At 49.6% G+C, this 15,928-nt stretch overlaps 3 protein-coding genes, 2 non-coding genes and 1 pseudogene across 10 annotated transcripts; 3 read left to right on the top strand and 3 right to left on the bottom strand.

Annotated features, from left to right (window-relative positions):
* Window positions 1-273: 273 nt before the first annotated feature.
* LOC112878877 lies at window positions 274-1,359 on the bottom strand. Its single transcript, XM_025943123.1, has one exon. The coding sequence runs from the start codon at window positions 870-872 to the stop codon at window positions 474-476; it is 399 nt and encodes a 132-aa protein (XP_025798908.1). The 5' UTR covers window positions 873-1,359; the 3' UTR covers window positions 274-473.
* Window positions 1,360-1,519: 160 nt separating this feature from the next.
* LOC112878873 (sterol 3-beta-glucosyltransferase UGT80B1) lies at window positions 1,520-6,445 on the bottom strand. Of its 6 annotated transcripts, none has more exons than XM_025943115.1 (15): window positions 6,314-6,445; window positions 6,103-6,174; window positions 5,932-6,025; window positions 5,690-5,847; window positions 5,345-5,415; window positions 5,103-5,184; window positions 4,560-4,661; window positions 4,399-4,454; window positions 4,138-4,172; window positions 3,820-4,030; window positions 3,166-3,387; window positions 3,034-3,093; window positions 2,880-2,919; window positions 1,856-2,077; window positions 1,520-1,732 (listed from the first exon to the last, which is right to left on the bottom strand). In XM_025943115.1, exons 1-15 carry the CDS (start codon window positions 6,398-6,400, stop codon window positions 1,670-1,672), a joined length of 1,575 nt encoding a protein of 524 aa, XP_025798900.1. In that variant the 5' UTR covers window positions 6,401-6,445; the 3' UTR covers window positions 1,520-1,669. The 6 variants fall into 6 exon arrangements, with proteins under 6 accessions (XP_025798900.1, XP_025798901.1, XP_025798902.1 ...); XM_025943116.1 differs by having other exon boundaries at window positions 3,034-3,078; XM_025943117.1 differs by having other exon boundaries at window positions 3,166-3,250; window positions 3,824-4,030.
* Window positions 6,446-6,535: 90 nt separating this feature from the next.
* On the bottom strand, window positions 6,536-8,828 carry LOC112885514 (annotated as a pseudogene).
* On the top strand, window positions 8,641-10,392 carry LOC112878875 (syntaxin-124-like). Its single transcript, XM_025943121.1, has 2 exons — window positions 8,641-9,365; window positions 9,448-10,392. The coding sequence occupies exons 1-2, from the start codon at window positions 8,916-8,918 to the stop codon at window positions 9,946-9,948; spliced, it is 951 nt and encodes a 316-aa protein (XP_025798906.1). The 5' UTR covers window positions 8,641-8,915; the 3' UTR covers window positions 9,949-10,392.
* Window positions 10,393-10,660: 268 nt separating this feature from the next.
* TRNAG-GCC lies at window positions 10,661-10,731 on the top strand. The gene has a single exon. It is a non-coding gene; the product is annotated as a tRNA-Gly (tRNA).
* Window positions 10,732-12,473: 1,742 nt separating this feature from the next.
* Window positions 12,474-12,544, top strand: TRNAG-GCC. The gene has a single exon. It is a non-coding gene; the product is annotated as a tRNA-Gly (tRNA).
* Window positions 12,545-15,928: the final 3,384 nt, after the last annotated feature.

Below are 15,928 nucleotides of genomic sequence, written 5' to 3'. Positions count from 1 at the left end.
CACTACGCACTGGCATTGTGCAGCCGGCCGACCGCATGGAATGACGGTTTTGCCCCTGGGGGTCTGTCGTGGCCGAGGGGGTACATCCTCGGTCTCCCCGTGGACCCGGGGTCAGGTCTGCGCGATTTTGTGCAGAACGTCAATGTCAAAACGTTCCCAGTGGCGTTCTGGATTATTTGGTTGTGCTTGCACACGGGGCACGCCAAAATGAAAGAAACCGCAGAAAAGGACTGGTGAAGTAGGTGAATTTACGAAAATTTCTCCATTTTTTGGTGGTTTTTCGTGCTGGTACATACACCAGATATGCCAAATTTAAACTCAAGAACACAAATTCCACATGGCAACCGGGTTATTTGCCACCAATGCGTGGGCAGATTATCAGGAACATCCAGAAAGAAAACAGAGCGCAAGAAGTTCATGACACGTGTACACAGGCGCCGTCTCGTCTCACGTCGGCCGCCTCCCTCTGCCCCTCACCAGCCGAGCGCCAGCACGGCGCGGCCGGGGCGGGCGGGCGCGACGAGGTTGCCGGCGGGGTCGTAGTTGATGACGCCGGAGAAGTCCGGGAGCTGGCACTTGCCGCCCATGAGGATGCCCTTCTGCCAGACGCACGGCGACGCCTCGCCGCCGCCGGGCTGCACCTGGTGCACGGCCGCGATCACGGGCTCCGTGCGCCGCCGGCTCACGCTCGCCAGCGCGCGCCGCAGCCGCCCCGCCCCGGGCGCCGAGTGCGACGCGCACAGCGCCAGCGCCAGCGCGCACACCGCCAGGAACGCGGCCACGGACGCCACCGCCGCGGCGCCGGGGTGGTGGACGCCGCCGGACGCCGCGGCGGCGACAGAGTGCAGGTGCAGCGAGAGGTGGCGCGCCATGGTTGTGTCCCGAATCCCGGAAGTGTTGTTCTGATAGATCAGGTGAACTGACTGCTGAGATGGTGAATGCTGCTGAATTCTGCTGCGTTGGACGTGCTGGATTTGATGAATATATAGCGGCAAGCCATTGAAGCCAGATTCCCCTGGCCTTTTGGTGGAGTAGTTTTACTTGCTCTGCCTGTGAAGAGCTGCGTTGCATGGACTTGGAGTTGGTGGTGAAGCCAGAGAGCGGTTCCTGTGTTTCAGAGAGTAGTTTGCTAGCTCTGCAAGTTCCAACTTCCCCAGGTCTTTTGAGCCCTAACTGAACCATTCTGCTCCAAAGCCTTGCAAAATTCAGTTGACTTTCTGAAGCATTTTGAAGCTTTAAATAAATCCTTAAAAAATGACTGCAGCTTGTAACAACTGCTGTGACCTGCGAGGCATATCTTGCGTGTGATAATGAAGGGATGAAAAATGTCAGTCTGGATCAGTTGATATGATGAGATAGATAACCAATTCTTCTGCTATTTGTGATGCTATCATGGGTCAGGAATAGCAGAATAATTTGTGTCTTTTTTCTTTTCCGATAATCAGCAAAAACTTGCGGAAAAGTCATGCATTTTCTTCATGCTTATGACATTTCCAATCAAGAAACGTAGGAATCAAGCTTTTTCTCCAAAACTGACACAAGAAATCCGTGCATTGCTTTCATATAGCACACATTGATTAGAGCATAAAGACAAATATAAGAGTACTAGTAATTTTACTTTTACATGCATATGGTGCTGCTCTGCACTATGTCGCACAGTTATTGCAGCTCAGGTTTGATCCTGAATCAACACTCTTTCCTTCAAGATCCTCAGGGCTTCTCCAATCCCATCCTAGTCATAATAGCAAAGTGAAAAATAGTAAGTTTTCAACTTCTTTAATAAGACAAAATAAATGCTGGGCGATATGGCTATATCATTGATCAATGGTTGTAGAGTTCCATTGGGACAATGCACCTCAAAGGAAAGCCTATCGGAAATTCTGGTTGCCTGAGCTTTAATTTCTGGTAATAATGCTGATTTGATGGCTCCGTGTAGAACCTCTGCAGCATTGTGAATGCTCGAGGCATCATCACTATCTGGGATTAGATGTTGTCTTTGTAGGGGTTCAGGTGCCACTCCTAACCAGTGTAGCCTCTCTGCCCAGTAAAACTGATCCAGCAGGGAAGGGCACACTACCTGCATGTCAGGATTGTTCAGTGCAATGACTACATCAAAAAGCAAACAGTAATAACATTGAACGAATGAACAGACAAGAAAATGCAGAATCTGGGAAACATCATATAAATTAGCATCAGAACTTCAGTTTTTGGTATAGGATTAGCACGCATGATGCTTCTTCTTGGAAATAACGTATGAATGTTGCATGCTGAAGAGTTTTTAACTACTTCCATCTCAAAGATAATAAAAGCCCAAAAACTAATGCCAGCTGCTTCTTATATCAGAACTTTCAGTGCCTGGAATATGGAAAATTTGATGTAATAAGGTGCATCAGAGATCCTGAATGGGAAATCGACACTACTAGGACAATGCAAGGTTCCAATACTTTAATGGCTCATTTATGTATAAGAAGGGTGTAAATCGTTCTTCATGGTAAGATGGGTACAAATTGTTCTTCATGATCAAGGTTGAAATGGTGTTGGTTTATCAGAGAACTGTCATGTATTTCAGAAAAGAGATGTCATCATGATGATGGCTTGCAGAAGGTAAAACAATTTTTTTATTTTGAATTAAAAATACCAGTCCCATGTCCCCAGCAGAACAATCATGTTTTTTTGGTTCTGTGCCTAGCACATGGCATGATTGAGAACTAACCAATGACATGCATAGACTATTAGTTATCTTAAGTCAGCATGGCCGATAATGAATGAACTGTACAGACACATCTAAGTATCACCAGTGTAGCACAAGAAAAAGAAAAGAGCAGCATAAAAACAAAGCATCAAATATGGTGAAGCTATAAAGAAAGTGTTGTTGTCACCTGTGGGGTTCCAGCAAGAAGTGCTGCAGCTGTAGATCCACTGTTATCAAAACAGCAAAAATATTAACAAAAAACTTTTTTGTGGAAGCAGCACTACCATTTAAGCATGTGAATCAGACACTTGAACACTGAGAAAATTGTGACCTCTATTTACCTGCCAGCATGGTGAATAGCGGCTGCACATCTAGGAAAGAGCCAGCTGTATGGTATTGATCTGAAAGGCGATGTCATTTACCAACAATTTCAAATGGCATGACAACATATGACATCACTCTAGTATACTCACCCAGAAAAGCAGAAAAGCCGACCGTTAAAAAGGAGAGCGCTATCATCACTTAGAGAAGATGCGGCCGCCTCACTTGATTCGGTTACTGAAGAAGCAATAGATCGGATTGCAGAATCCAATGGCTGATATCCAGACGAGAAAAGTATGAATCTGTAGTCCGTCGACTCTATGGCAGCTTTAAGCACCATTAGAAATGCTTTAGGATTTCTAAGAAAACCCATGCTGCAGCAGATTTGGTATCATGGAAGGAAATTTGTAAGAAAATTTTGAAGAAAAACCCATTCTTTAGGATTTCTAAGAAAATTTAGAAAGTTAAATGGCAAAGAAATAGTTCCTAAAAACATATGATGTAAATACCAAAAATTAAGCTAGAATGCAACATCTTCTGCAAAGTACAAAGCCATGTCCAAAACTTTCTATTAACAGCCATATGTACAAGGAAAATGAGGCATGGAGAGCTTATCAACTTTGGTTATAAATGATATACTATGATATTTTTTAATGTTTAAAAATATATTTGTGAACGACGAATAGCTCAATGAGTATAATCATAATTTCAATCTGTATTTATTGGAGATTCATTGCAATGCATAGTAAGCAGGCTAATAAGAGTAAAAGTTACCAAAACAAATGCATATCTGACGAGAAACACACCTACCAATGGAACTTAATCCTACAAATACAGGCCTTGATGAATAGGAATTCCCCACGAGGAAGCGTTCCATGGAAGAATGTTTTGCACACAGAACACTCCCCAGTGAAGAATTCATATTTCTAGACAACTCCATGCATTTGTCACAAGAAAATTGCCAAGCCGTAGGAAGAAACCAAAAGCCACAAGCATGAGCACTGGATGGCCAATATCCTGTCATGACATGTAAATATTATTGAAATTTAGATACATATAAGAACTGAATAATTATAAACATCTAAAAGCATTTTAGACAGATGTGGGAGGCCATCAGAGCTCACCTGGGCACTCCACAATTTCTTTGCTGAAACCGTACCTGAACAAAAACCAAGCAAAATGCTATGTCATTCATCCAGTATAGATAATTACAAGAATTGTTTGTTGCTGTTCAGTTATTTATCATCAATCAATCACAAAAAATTCCATGTTAAAGTTTCCCGTTTTAAGTATCTCGGAGATTATAACATATGAAGGTGGATTGACTTCCTTATTCTCTAACAAGGCATAGGCTTCATATTTATCATCACAGGTATGGTACTTACAGCAACAACGGTGACTCCTCCCGCACATGCCACAAAGGAAGATTAGTTACTGGATCCTGCAGTTACCAACAAAAAGAAAGAAGCTAACTTCAGTAAAGTTCCAGTGATTTAAACAGGATCATAAGCATACAAAAATAATCATAATAGATAATTCTACTCACTGTGAAAGGAATAGGGCTAAGATTTAAACAATTGCTTCTCCACGATCCCCAACTTTCCGTAAAGAGTGCCCACATCCAGTGGATAATGTCTGTCCAGCAGACCTGCCATTGTTTTACAATATCAATTTATTTTTCCCCTGTCAATACTTTAGGGACATACAAAATTGTTCGCACATTTCAGGCATTACCATAAGAGAATACGCAATGCCTAGGCTGGAGCGCTAGTGATAGAACAGAAATGGCACAACCCATGAGGACGGCAAACCGGATGACTAATAAGTGCTTGTTGTTAACTGGATGAATTGATCTATTGTATATTCTTCTACAACAATGGGCACCATTGAAAATTAAGAAAACAATAATAGTCATGAAACTATGTCTCTAGAAGATGAGTCAACATATCCACACACCGTGCCAGATAAGCTAAACAGAGTATCAAATAAAAAAAAGAAAAAAAAACTGTTTGCAAGCTCTGAAACTGGTCAACCCAAAGAGAAGAAAGATTCAAGAGGTAAAACATTGTTACGAGGGATCATTCTGTACCGTATTTGCGGGAGCTTCTTGGAAGTACTTGTACAGTAGAGGAAAATTATGTTTAAATTGACGCTGGAATGATGAAGGAGCACTGAAAAAAAACAAGTACCAGCATAAAAATTATTGAAAATAAGGCCATTAAAATTATTGAGACACATATATATAAAGACCAGTAGAAGATTAGATAATCCTCTAATGAAATAATTTAAACAGCATCTGTGTGAAATTGAAATCAATGTAGCCCAGTTTACCTATATGGAACAAAATAGGGAGCAGCAATGATGCACTTAACTTGGAACAATTCTGCAAGGTGCCAGCCTTCCTAAATCATGAGATGATTCGTATTATGACAGCATCAATGCATATTGTTGCTGAATTAGGTTAATATCGATGATTCTGAATTCCTATGTATCAAGCTGGTTGCTTTATTTTGTCATGGATATGTCAACTTCCATCCGTGAAGTAAAAAATCCACAATTTTCAATGTGTGGTGCGCAAAACTTTTAATTGAACAGAATATTTTGAAGGAAATAATAGACCTAAATGCATACAAGTTCCAAGTGATACATAAATAAAGATATTACTTAATTACTTACCAAAGCAAAGAAATTGATGACAACAAAATCCCCATTAATGCTTGGATCATCTCCAAAAACCGCTTCCACAGAAGACAAACATTCTTTTCTGTGCTCCATCTGAATGATCATTTTCCGTGACGAAAAGGACTCATCCTCATGATTTGATTGAGAACCACCTAAGAAAAACGGTAGCATGAACAATCATTGTTTTCCAGGAAATAACTACAACAAATGTGATCAATTAACCTCCTGGCACTTACCTGAGATATTCTCAACCTGTTCGGCGGCAAGGACAGGAGGGCTTGACACAGGCATGTATCTGACGTTGCTGGCTGCTAGATGTGCTGACAAACTCTGCACCAAGTCCATTACATTAGTCACATGAAGTAAACCAAAGTTCGAAAACCGTTCCCCTTTTGCAAGCTTCTTACCCGGTGCGCTGAATGGGTGATGAACACCACAGCATACTGCTGTTGGTCACGCGCAAAAGCGGTAGCAAGCGCCTACAGAAAGCAAAAGCAAACGGAATCAAATGGGAAGTACAGCGCTGCAAACCGATTCGATTCCATGAGCTTTATTCGGTGCAGTATCGCCTCCCGAATTCAGCTGAGGGAGGAGGGAAGGGAGGAGATAGAATCATACTGCGACGGGGAAGACGTCGCCTCGGGTGCCGAAGGCCATGAAGACGGCGCGAGGCCGGCCGCCGCCGCCGCCGCCGCCACCAGCCATCGTCGGGGGCCTCGTGCGTGTTTCGGAGCGGAGCCAGCGAGATGGGCCGGGCGGTAGGCAGGCGCGGGGTGTGGGCCGGCAGCGTGGGCTACTGATGGGCCGAATCTGCGCGATACCTCGTTTCCAGCTCGTCGTCTATATCCATTGCCGCGCGCCGCCGGTGCGACAGTGATGCCGCCCTTCTGTTCCCGGCGGCGTGCTTCGCAACTCGACATGGCTCGTCGTGCACGCGTGCGCCCCTCCAAGAGATGCAGATGCATCATCCAACTCAAAATAATTCTCATCGGATTCGTCGTCCGACGCGTCACTCCAGGCGTACTGATCCTTCGCCGCGTAGATGCCTTCGAGCGCCATCTCCACCTGCCTCATCGTCGGACGCCCCGCACTTCCAAGCTTCACGCACATCGCTGCTAGGAGAGCAGTGTCGATGACTTCTCCGCTTCCCTCCCTGGCAACTTGTGGATCCAGGATGCGAGCTAGTTGCGTTCTGACAGAAGAGTTCCAAAATGATTCACAAGGCCGTAGCCCTCTGAGGATCTGTAAGACACGGGCTTCTTTCCAGTGAGCAGCTCGATGAGAACAACACCAAAACTATAAACATCACTCTTTTCATTAAGGTGTCTCGTGCTATAATACATAGGGTCCATATACCCATATGTTCCTTGGACGGTTGTATTCAAACTGTTTGATCAATTGGCACGTATCTTGAAGCTCCAAAATCTGACAACTTCACAGTTAAATTGTTGATTACTGGCGTTGAAATAAAAAAGTGTAGATATGCAGGGCCCTAGCAGTTTTAACTGCAATCCTCAATCTATCTTTCCAAGATATTGATACTGGACCTTCAACATGAAGATGACTATGCAGAGTGCCATTTGAAATGAACTCATAAACAAGCAAAGGAACTTCTGTCTCGAGGCAGCATCCAAAAAGTTTCACAATATTTCTGTGATTTATCTGGGAAAGGATAGCAACCTCGTTTATGAGGTCATAAATCTCCATTTGTATCACAATCTTTGACTTCTTAATTACTACGACGTGTAGACTTGATAAAATTCCTTTATATACTATACCATGTCCTCCACCACCAAGCTCGCGAGATTTGTCAAAGTTGTTGGTGGCTTTCTCTAGCTCTTCCAAAGTAACAATCATTCTCTCTGCTATATCTGTCCTATGGCATACTAATTGTTGTAGTAATTGTCCACGGTTTTGCATGAAGAATATTTCTCTTAGCCTTTTCTTCCTTCGTTCCTTAAGCTTACGGGTTACATATGTGGTGCCTAGGACTGTAAAGAGGAAGATTGCAGCACTTCCGACTCCTAGGCCAGTAATGCTTAGACGACCTACACACAATACAGTTGTCAGCTATCAAACACATATAAAATGCGCTCTGAACGAAGTCCTTCACATTTAAGTATGTATCCGGAAACATATCTAAGTTGACTAAGATCACGTGATTTAGGGACTTAGTTGTCAATAAAACTTAAAATGTACACGCCATGTCTCAGCTACCTAGACCAAATTTGTTACTGTGGTATGTTAGATATTACATAAAGTTATAGATTCTTTTATTTTAGACTAGTGATTACATAAGTTATTAGATGGGAGGTATAGAAAGTATAGAGATTTTTATTAGGAAAAAGTTCATTTTGCTACCTTGAGCCATAATACACTCTGTCCTTTTTGACCCCTGATCAAAATTTTATCTCAATTTACTCCCTTAAGCTATTTCAATTGGTTCAATCTACCTCTTATTGAGATTTGCTTTTTTTTCATTTCTCCGTATACAAGTAAAAAAACAAAAAAGCAAATGGATAATATATTTTGGTAGAAAATTCTTAGGAATTTTTCTAAATATATTAAGAATTTTTTCATGATTATTTATATGATTAGGAGCTTATAATGCTAGTTAATCCTAAATATAAAAATTGACGTGAAGAGTAATGATGAAAACTCTTAAATTGCCAATTACATGGATAGAGTATACTACAAGGTATTTAGTCATCTTCGAACCCCGGAGATTCCGTCGTCCGTCGAAGTCGAGCAGCCGACTCCTTGGTGAAATGATTGCCTCGCCGGACAGCCGCGGGCCGGGGCCGTGCACGCCACAAACGATGCCGGCGAGACGAGAGCGGAGACGGGGGGGACGCGGCGCGGGCTTCTATTCAATTCTACCCCTCGGCACGTCCATTTCTTCTGCTGGATGCCAGCTCTTCCAGGAATCGGAGGAAATGTGGGACGCCGCGCCAGCCTTCTTCTCCCCACGCCAATTGGCACCCTTCCCTCTCCCTCCCGCCGTGCCATTGCCAAGGAACAGGACACGTCTCCCTGCCTCTGGGTCCTCGGAAGCGCCAGCGACATTATTGGTGGTGTCGGTGTCACAAGTAGTAGTCAAGAAGGCGTCCGTCGATAGACAGGCGCCGGCCATTGAAGCTCCCCCGCTAGCTGCCTGCCTGCCTCCCGTCCAGCGGCAGCTAGCCGTCCTCGCGCCGTGCGTAGAAATCAGTCCGGCAAGATGAACGACCTCTTCTCGTCGGGGTCGTTCAAGAAGTACGCGGACCTGAAGCAGCAGGTGGCGCTGGACGACCTGGAGGCCGGCGGCGGCGGCGGCGGGGAGCGCGAGGGCCCGGACCTCGACCGGTTCTTCGAGGACGTGGAGGTCGTGAAGGAGGACCTGCGCGGGCTGGAGGCGCTGCACCGGCGCCTGCAGGCGGCACACGAGGAGGGCAAGACCGCGCACGACGCCCGCGCCGTGAAGGCCCTCCGCGCCCGCACGGACGCCGACGGCGACCAGGTGCTCCGCCGCGCCAAGGCCGTGAAGGCCAGGCTCGAGGCGCTCGACCGCGCCAACGCCGCCAGCCGCAAGCTCCCCGGCTGCGGGCCCGGGTCGTCCACCGACCGCACCCGCACCTCCGTCGTCACCGGCCTCGGCAAGAAGCTCAAGGACCTCATGGACGACTTCCAGGTCCATTCGCGCGCGTCCCCGCTCCATCTCGCTCTATCCTCACCATCTGTTTTGTTCAACCCGATCGGTCGTCCCTGGGCAGGGCCTGCGGACGCGCATGGCGGCGGAGTACAAGGAGACGGTGGCGCGGCGGTACTACACGGTGACCGGCGAGAAGGCATCGGACAGCACGGTGGAGGAGCTCATCTCGTCGGGCGCCAGCGAGACGCTCCTGCAGGCGGCGATCCAGCAGGGGCATGCCGCCGCGGCCGGGCGCGCGCAGGTGCTGGACACGGTGTCGGAGATCCAGGAGCGGCACGGCGCGGTTCGGGAGATGGAGCGCAGCCTGCGAGAGCTGCACCAGGTGTTCCTGGACATGGCGGCGCTGGTGGAGGCGCAGGGCCACCAGCTGAACGACATCGAGAGCCACGTCGCGCGCGCCAGCTCCTTCGTGCGCCGCGGCGCCGTCGAGCTCGAGGCCGCGCGGGAGTACCAGAAGGGCAGCCGCAAGTGGGCGTGCGTCGCCGTCGTCGCGGGCGCCGTGCTCGTCGCCGTCATCGTGCTGCCCATCATTGTCAACCTCCACCTCCTGACCGTCAGATAGATCAGCATCGATTTCTCCTCCTTGTACTATCATCACAGAGTTCTTGGATCATGGTGGAGATTCTTGCATTGATCGTCGCTAGAGAAGAGAAGCGGTGTTGATTACATTGGAATTTGTTGTTTATTTGTTCATTCGCTTGATTAAGCTGGTAGTGGGAGCAGTATGGAATTGTAAAAGCCAGTGGATCTTTGATCAGAATATAGTAGCAACAAAGCGATCGCTGAAGATACCATCGTGGAGTCTCCTCGAGTCGAGAACGGAAGGTTCAGGCTCTTCAGGGCGTGCTTGAATTGTGAGTGTTGACTGTTGAGGCTGGCGAGAACATGACATTTACTGATTTACATGTGGTTGAGGCAAGGAACTGAGGACATGTTGGCCACCATTTGTGATGGGGAAGCATGGAGTCTTGTAGGGACCGTCCTGGCCATTTGGACAATTTTTTTTGCTGGGGAATAAAGCATGTTTGTAATTAGAAGCAACTTGTTCTCAAATCTCTCTTAAAAAAAAAACTTGTCCGCAAATCCTTGCTTGGATGAACCGGGGTATGAGGATGCGTTGTTGGCAGAAGCCATTTGGATGCTGCGGTCTGGATATGCTCTTTGCACGATAATGAATTAATGATGGAGCATGGTTTGACCGCTTTTCTTCAGCGTGTAGGCTGACCGGTTGAGGTTCTTCTGATGCCTACTAAGTTTGAAAGAGTTTTCAAGAAGCACCAGTGGTCTAGTGGTAGAATAGTACCCTGCCACGGTACAGACCCGGGTTCGATTCCCGGCTGGTGCAAGTTTATTTTTTTTTTGTTCTTCTAGGTTTTGTGACTTGTGTTGTTCGACTCCACACTCAGGGTGCACCATTCTCTGTTTTTCTTCTTTTCTTTTTACATCTGCTAGATAGAGTAGACTAGATCTTCTAAGGTGGAAAAAAAATCCAGATACCAACGCCCTTTCAGCTTGGACTCCAATATCCGTTCATCTGAGTTGTTCATCAATGAAATCGATGGCTACACTGGAGAAAGACCTGGTGGTCCGGTCGGGCGAGGCGGCCGCCGCGCCGGCCCGCAAGCTCGTGACCCTGCGGATCCTGCGCGCCGCGGACCTCGTCCTGCTGAGCACCAGGCCGTGCCGCGGGCTCGCCCTCCTCTCCTCCCGGTGGCACGCGTCCGCGTACCACGTCTTCAACCTCAGCACCGGCGAGCATGTCTCGCTGCCGACCCCTGCACACGGTCGGCTCACCGCTGCTGGCCCTGGAGCGCCGGGCTCGGCTTCGACCCGGCTGCGCGCAAGCACAAGGTGGTCAGGCTCTACGTCGGCTTCCAGGAGGAGCTGCGCGGCGAGGTCTACGGCCTGAGGTCCGGCCGGCGGGTGGCGCCCCTGCGCCGGACAGGTGCCGCCGCCGCACGCTGTCAGCAGGTGGACGGACGGCCGGCCTCCGGTGTTCGTGGACGGGTGTTTCTACTGGCACATCGAGCCGCTAGGCATCCTGTCGCTCACCGTGAGCACGGAGCAGTTCGGGTGGGTGAGCTCCCCGGGACGACGGCTGGTGCGCTCCGTCTGCGGCCTCGCCGAGCTCGACGGATCCCTGTGCGCGGTGGTGGAGCTGGACCCCCACCTCAGCGTGCTCTACGAGCCCGAGCTCTGGACTCGGACGGCCGGCTCGCCGCCGACATGGTCGCTGCGCTGCCGCGTCAACCTGCGCAGCCTGCCCAGGGCGATCAGGAACGGCCTGCTCCGTGGGAACCGCATGCTCCCGCTGGCCTCCTCGGTCGGCGGAAAGATCCTGCTCGCCACCAGCCGCCACGAGGTGTACGCCTACGACCCCGGGAACAGCACCGCGCACAGGGTGTTCTCCGTGGAGGAGTTCGTGGTGGGCTTCCAGCGAGAGGCACGGGTGCTGCTCAACGTCGCCCTGCACGAGGAGAGCGTCACCGGTGTCCGGGCCGGCGGCGCCGGCGCGGGGCAGCTGGAGGTGAAGCTCGGCGGTAGCACGCTTGCCAGGCGACAAGGGCATGGACCTGGGTATTATTTCCGCGCGAATGTTACGGCGGATGATTGACAGGGCAATGAGGTAATCTAAGCTCAAGCGATGAAGATGATGCAACATATTTTATTTGTCCATACTCCATAATTAAAAAAAAATATAGTTGATGCAAGTGTGAAATAGTATCGTACTATACTAAAGCGTTTTACTTCAAAAAAACAGTACTATAGGGTCTGCTTTTTTTACTATGGTGCGTTTTGGTTGGAGTAAAGGCATGTTTGGCTAATTAATTAGTTCCTACCGTTGATTCACACTGAGTAAAAACAGCCAGGCTGCAGAAATGCAACCCAGAGATTCAGCCAGCCCCAATAATTGCAATGAAACTAGATTTCTCAAGAGTTTCATATGTTTCCTTCCAAACTCTTATCATTCTAGCTATCAAAATAATCAGGTAAGATGAGTTTGTCAGCAATGAAAACATGGGAGAGTGCAGTGAAGTTTTGTTTAAAAATACAACAAATTACATGGTTAAAGTGACACTTGTATTGGCACCAGTGGTCTAGTGGTAGAATAGTACCCTGCCACGGTACAGACCCGGGTTCGATTCCCGGCTGGTGCACCTTTTTTTTCAGTTTCGCTCTGCTAAGATTCTTTTTACTTAGAATGGACGTGTTGTTCGACTCCCTGGCGGCTCTTTGTCTCTGAATCTGCTAGTAATTAGCCGCCAGACTACTCTCGTCGTGCCATGCCATGCTAGGCCTCTGACGGCGGACCGGGCCATCCGCAAGGGCGCATGCCTTTTAATTTGCTAGTTAATTATGCATGTTAACGATGTCACGGTATAGGGCCACTGCCGCGCTGAGCATCCGCTGGACCTGTTGCTGCCTAGTAACAGTCAGATCGTCTGTTCGCCGGTCTGAAGGTCCTCCCTGCCGGGCAACAGTGACCGTTTCCTCGTGCATGGCGATGTTGAGGAGCAGCACTGGCTCTCTTGGGGCGTCTATGAACTCCTGCACGGAGAACACCGTGTCCACGCTGTTGCTCTCCGGGTCGTAGGCGTGCACCTCGTGGCGAGGAGGATCTTTCCTCCCCACGAGCCGAGCGGGAGCATCCGGATGCCGCGGCTCAGGGCTTCCCTCATCGGCCGGGGCAGGCTCGCCAGGCTGATGCGGCAGCGCAGCGACCACGACGGCGTCGTCGGGCCGGCGGCCGGCCGCACCCACAGCTCGTACCGTTCGACGACGAGGCGGGTGTCCACCACCGCGCGCACAGCTGGCCGTCGAGCTCGGCGAGGTGGAAGACGTAGCGCGCCCGTACTTCCGGGGGGCCTACCCACCCGAACCGCTCCGTGTCGACGGAGAGCGACAGGATGGGCTCCGGCGTCCTGTAGAGGTGCTCTTCCCTGCCGGAGAAGTTGGTCCTCGTGTAGATGTGCCAGTAGAAGCACCCGTCCACGAACACCGGGGGCCGGCCGTCGAGGCCCTTCGCCGCGTGTGGCGGCGCCCGCCCGGCGAGGGGGCGCCACCCGCCGGACCTCAGGCCGTACACCTCGCAGCGCTGCTGCTTCCTCCAGTCCTCGAAGAGCCTCACCACGATGTGCTCGTCGGCCGCCGTGTGGAAGCCGAGGCCGGTGCTGGAGAACACGTGGGGGCCGTAAGGGCGCACCCTGATGGCCCACTCGCACGGGGGCAGGGAGACGTCCTCGCCGGTGGAGAGGTTGCAGACGTGGTACGCGGACTCGCCGGGCTGGTAGAGGAGGGTGAGCCCGCGGCAGGGCTTGGTGCCGGACAGGACGAGGTCGTTGGCGCGCAGGTCGCCCCCGGTCACGAGCTCGCGGGCCGGCGACGAAGCGCCCTGCTGCGCCCTGAACTTGAACCTGGATGAGACGACGAGTAGAAGAAAGTGGAGTCTGCCGCGGCGCCGGGCGCGAAGAAGAAGATCTCCGGCGGCTGCGGCTGGGCAGCGGCTCTGGCGGCTTGGTACGCGTGGACGAAGTGATCCGAGGTGAGCGCGGCGCGCCAGTCCCAGCAGACCGCCCGGAAGCGGACGGTGGCGGGGGCCGGGACGCGCGTCAGAATGTGTTCGACGATCACTTCGTCGGGCAGCGACGGCGCCGCCTCGTGGCCGTGCCGAGGCCTCTTGGACGGTCGCGGCGGCGCCGGCGCCGCTTCCAATCACGATTCGGACATGGTGATGGATCGATCTTATTCCCTGTTGGTTTGTGGATCAAACCAAAAGAGTTCGATTAGATTGGTGCCCAGGTTGCACACAGATACATATAGAACTTGGTCAAGTTCTTGGCCGTGACGTGCCGCGGCCACATCCGTAGAGGATTCGAGGCTAATCCTACACGCATACGGAAATTGACAAATTGTTATGCGCAACTGCAGGAATATATGCTTATTAGGCTCTTGGTTAAAAAGTAGAAAAGCTGTGGAACTTGGTAATAGACCATAAATATAACACTGAAAATCCTAACATCCTCAGCTCAAGATCTTTAGGTGCTTCAAACTTCTTTAAAGGTCTAATGTGGGCAGCTCAAGCTGCCAAGATGGGGTTCAGGTGGAAGGTCGAAAATGGGAGGAAAATCAAGTTTTGGGAAGATAACTGGTTGGAATCTTCTGGTCTAGCAATACAATATTGGAACCTATATGAAATTGTTAATGAAAAAACAGGAACTATTGCAGAGCTGTGGGATGGGGAATGTCTGAAATGTACCTTTAGAAGAACAGTTAACCAAAAACTTGATGAATGATTGGCGTGAGGTAGTCCAGTTAGCCTCCACAATTAACTTTAGTGATGAGGAGGAATGGATGATTTGGAGATTCACCTCTAATGGGGTGTACTCCTCATAGTCCCTGTACAAAGTGATAAACTTTAGAGGGGTGAGTCCAGTTCATGTACCTGCTGTTTGGAGTTTGAAAATACCACCACGAGTGCATTTTTTCCTCTAGATTTTATCTAAGAATCGAGTACTGACAAGAGACAATCTAGGGAAGAGGAGAAAACTGGATGACGCTTCCTGCTTATTTTGTAGTGAGAGAATCTGTGCACCATTTATTTTTTGGCTGTGTGGTTGTCTACACAAACTTGGTGTTGCATTTCTGAGATAGTAGGAGTTGATAGGTGATAACTTTGAATCGATAGGAACATGCTGGCTGAGCAATAAGAAACACTTAATGACTAATATTGTTTCCTCTGCTACTTTGTGGAGTATTTGGAAACTAAGAAATGATCTATGCTTTCAAAATGGTGCATGGAAAAACATAGAGTTTCTACTACCGAAGATCTATGGGCTGCTACAGAATTGGCAAATTCTGTGCCCGGAGAAAGGGAAAGATCGGCTTTCAAGCTGTGTAGAGGGGGTCCGGAAGATGGCGACAAGACCACTCAGATTACCTAGATGACCAATTCTGGGAACCAGGAGGATGAAGCTAATGAAAAGGGAGCCAATTCCCTCGTTGCAATAAAAATTAACATGGCTTCCCTCAGTGCCATAAGATTTTCAGAAATTCCTTCAGTGCCACCACTTCAAAATATTATCCTCCCAATACCAATTCCGTTAGGGATCTGTTAGATTTTAATGGAACGGTTACTGCAAGCGGATGTAAGGGAATGCAGCATGATACCCTTCATGCCCTTATTTCAATACCCTGCCGTTCCCCGCGCGTGGGGTGGGGAAGGGTGGGGCCGGCACGGGAAGCTCCGGTGCGGTGGGGCGAACCCATTTTGTAGGTCAGCGCAATGATTGGCACACCGGGAGGACGTTGGCATGCGGGGCGGCGTGGGCATGGCCACGGCGGCGGCGAGCCGGCGTTCCCCCACGCGCGGGGCGGGGAAGGGAAGGCTGTATGGTGCGTGAGTTGAGCGAGCTCGCGCGTAGCCCATCCATGGAGCTAGTAGGGCGGGAGAGGCGGCGGAGGCGGTGCTCACCATGGGCGGCAGAGCTTCGGGCGGTGGAGCAGCTCTGGCAGAAGAAAAAATAGCGATTCGGGCTCGGGGA

Source organism: Panicum hallii, chromosome 1 (genome assembly GCF_002211085.1).
Source record: "Panicum hallii strain FIL2 chromosome 1, PHallii_v3.1, whole genome shotgun sequence".
Taxonomy (NCBI): Eukaryota; Viridiplantae; Streptophyta; class Magnoliopsida; order Poales; family Poaceae; genus Panicum; species Panicum hallii.
The sequence above is the reverse complement of the archived record's forward strand: the minus strand, read 5'-3'. Positions and strand labels throughout refer to the sequence as shown.

Coding starts and splice junctions, on each gene's coding strand:
- LOC112878877 (XM_025943123.1), bottom strand. CDS start 872: ATGGCGCGCCACCTCTCGCTGCACCTGCACTCTGTCGCCGCCGCGGCG.
- LOC112878873 (XM_025943115.1), bottom strand. CDS start 6,400: ATGGCTGGTGGCGGCGGCGGCGGCGGCGGCCGGCCTCGCGCCGTCTTC. Junction 4,662..5,102: donor AAGAAGCTCCCGCAAATACG/GTACAGAATGAT, acceptor AAACAATGGCAG/GTCTGCTGGACAGACATTAT. Junction 1,733..1,855: donor CCGATAGGCTTTCCTTTGAG/GTGCATTGTCCC, acceptor TATTATGACTAG/GATGGGATTGGAGAAGCCCT.
- LOC112878875 (XM_025943121.1), top strand. CDS start 8,916: ATGAACGACCTCTTCTCGTCGGGGTCGTTCAAGAAGTACGCGGACCTG. Junction 9,366..9,447: donor ACCTCATGGACGACTTCCAG/GTCCATTCGCGC, acceptor GTCCCTGGGCAG/GGCCTGCGGACGCGCATGGC.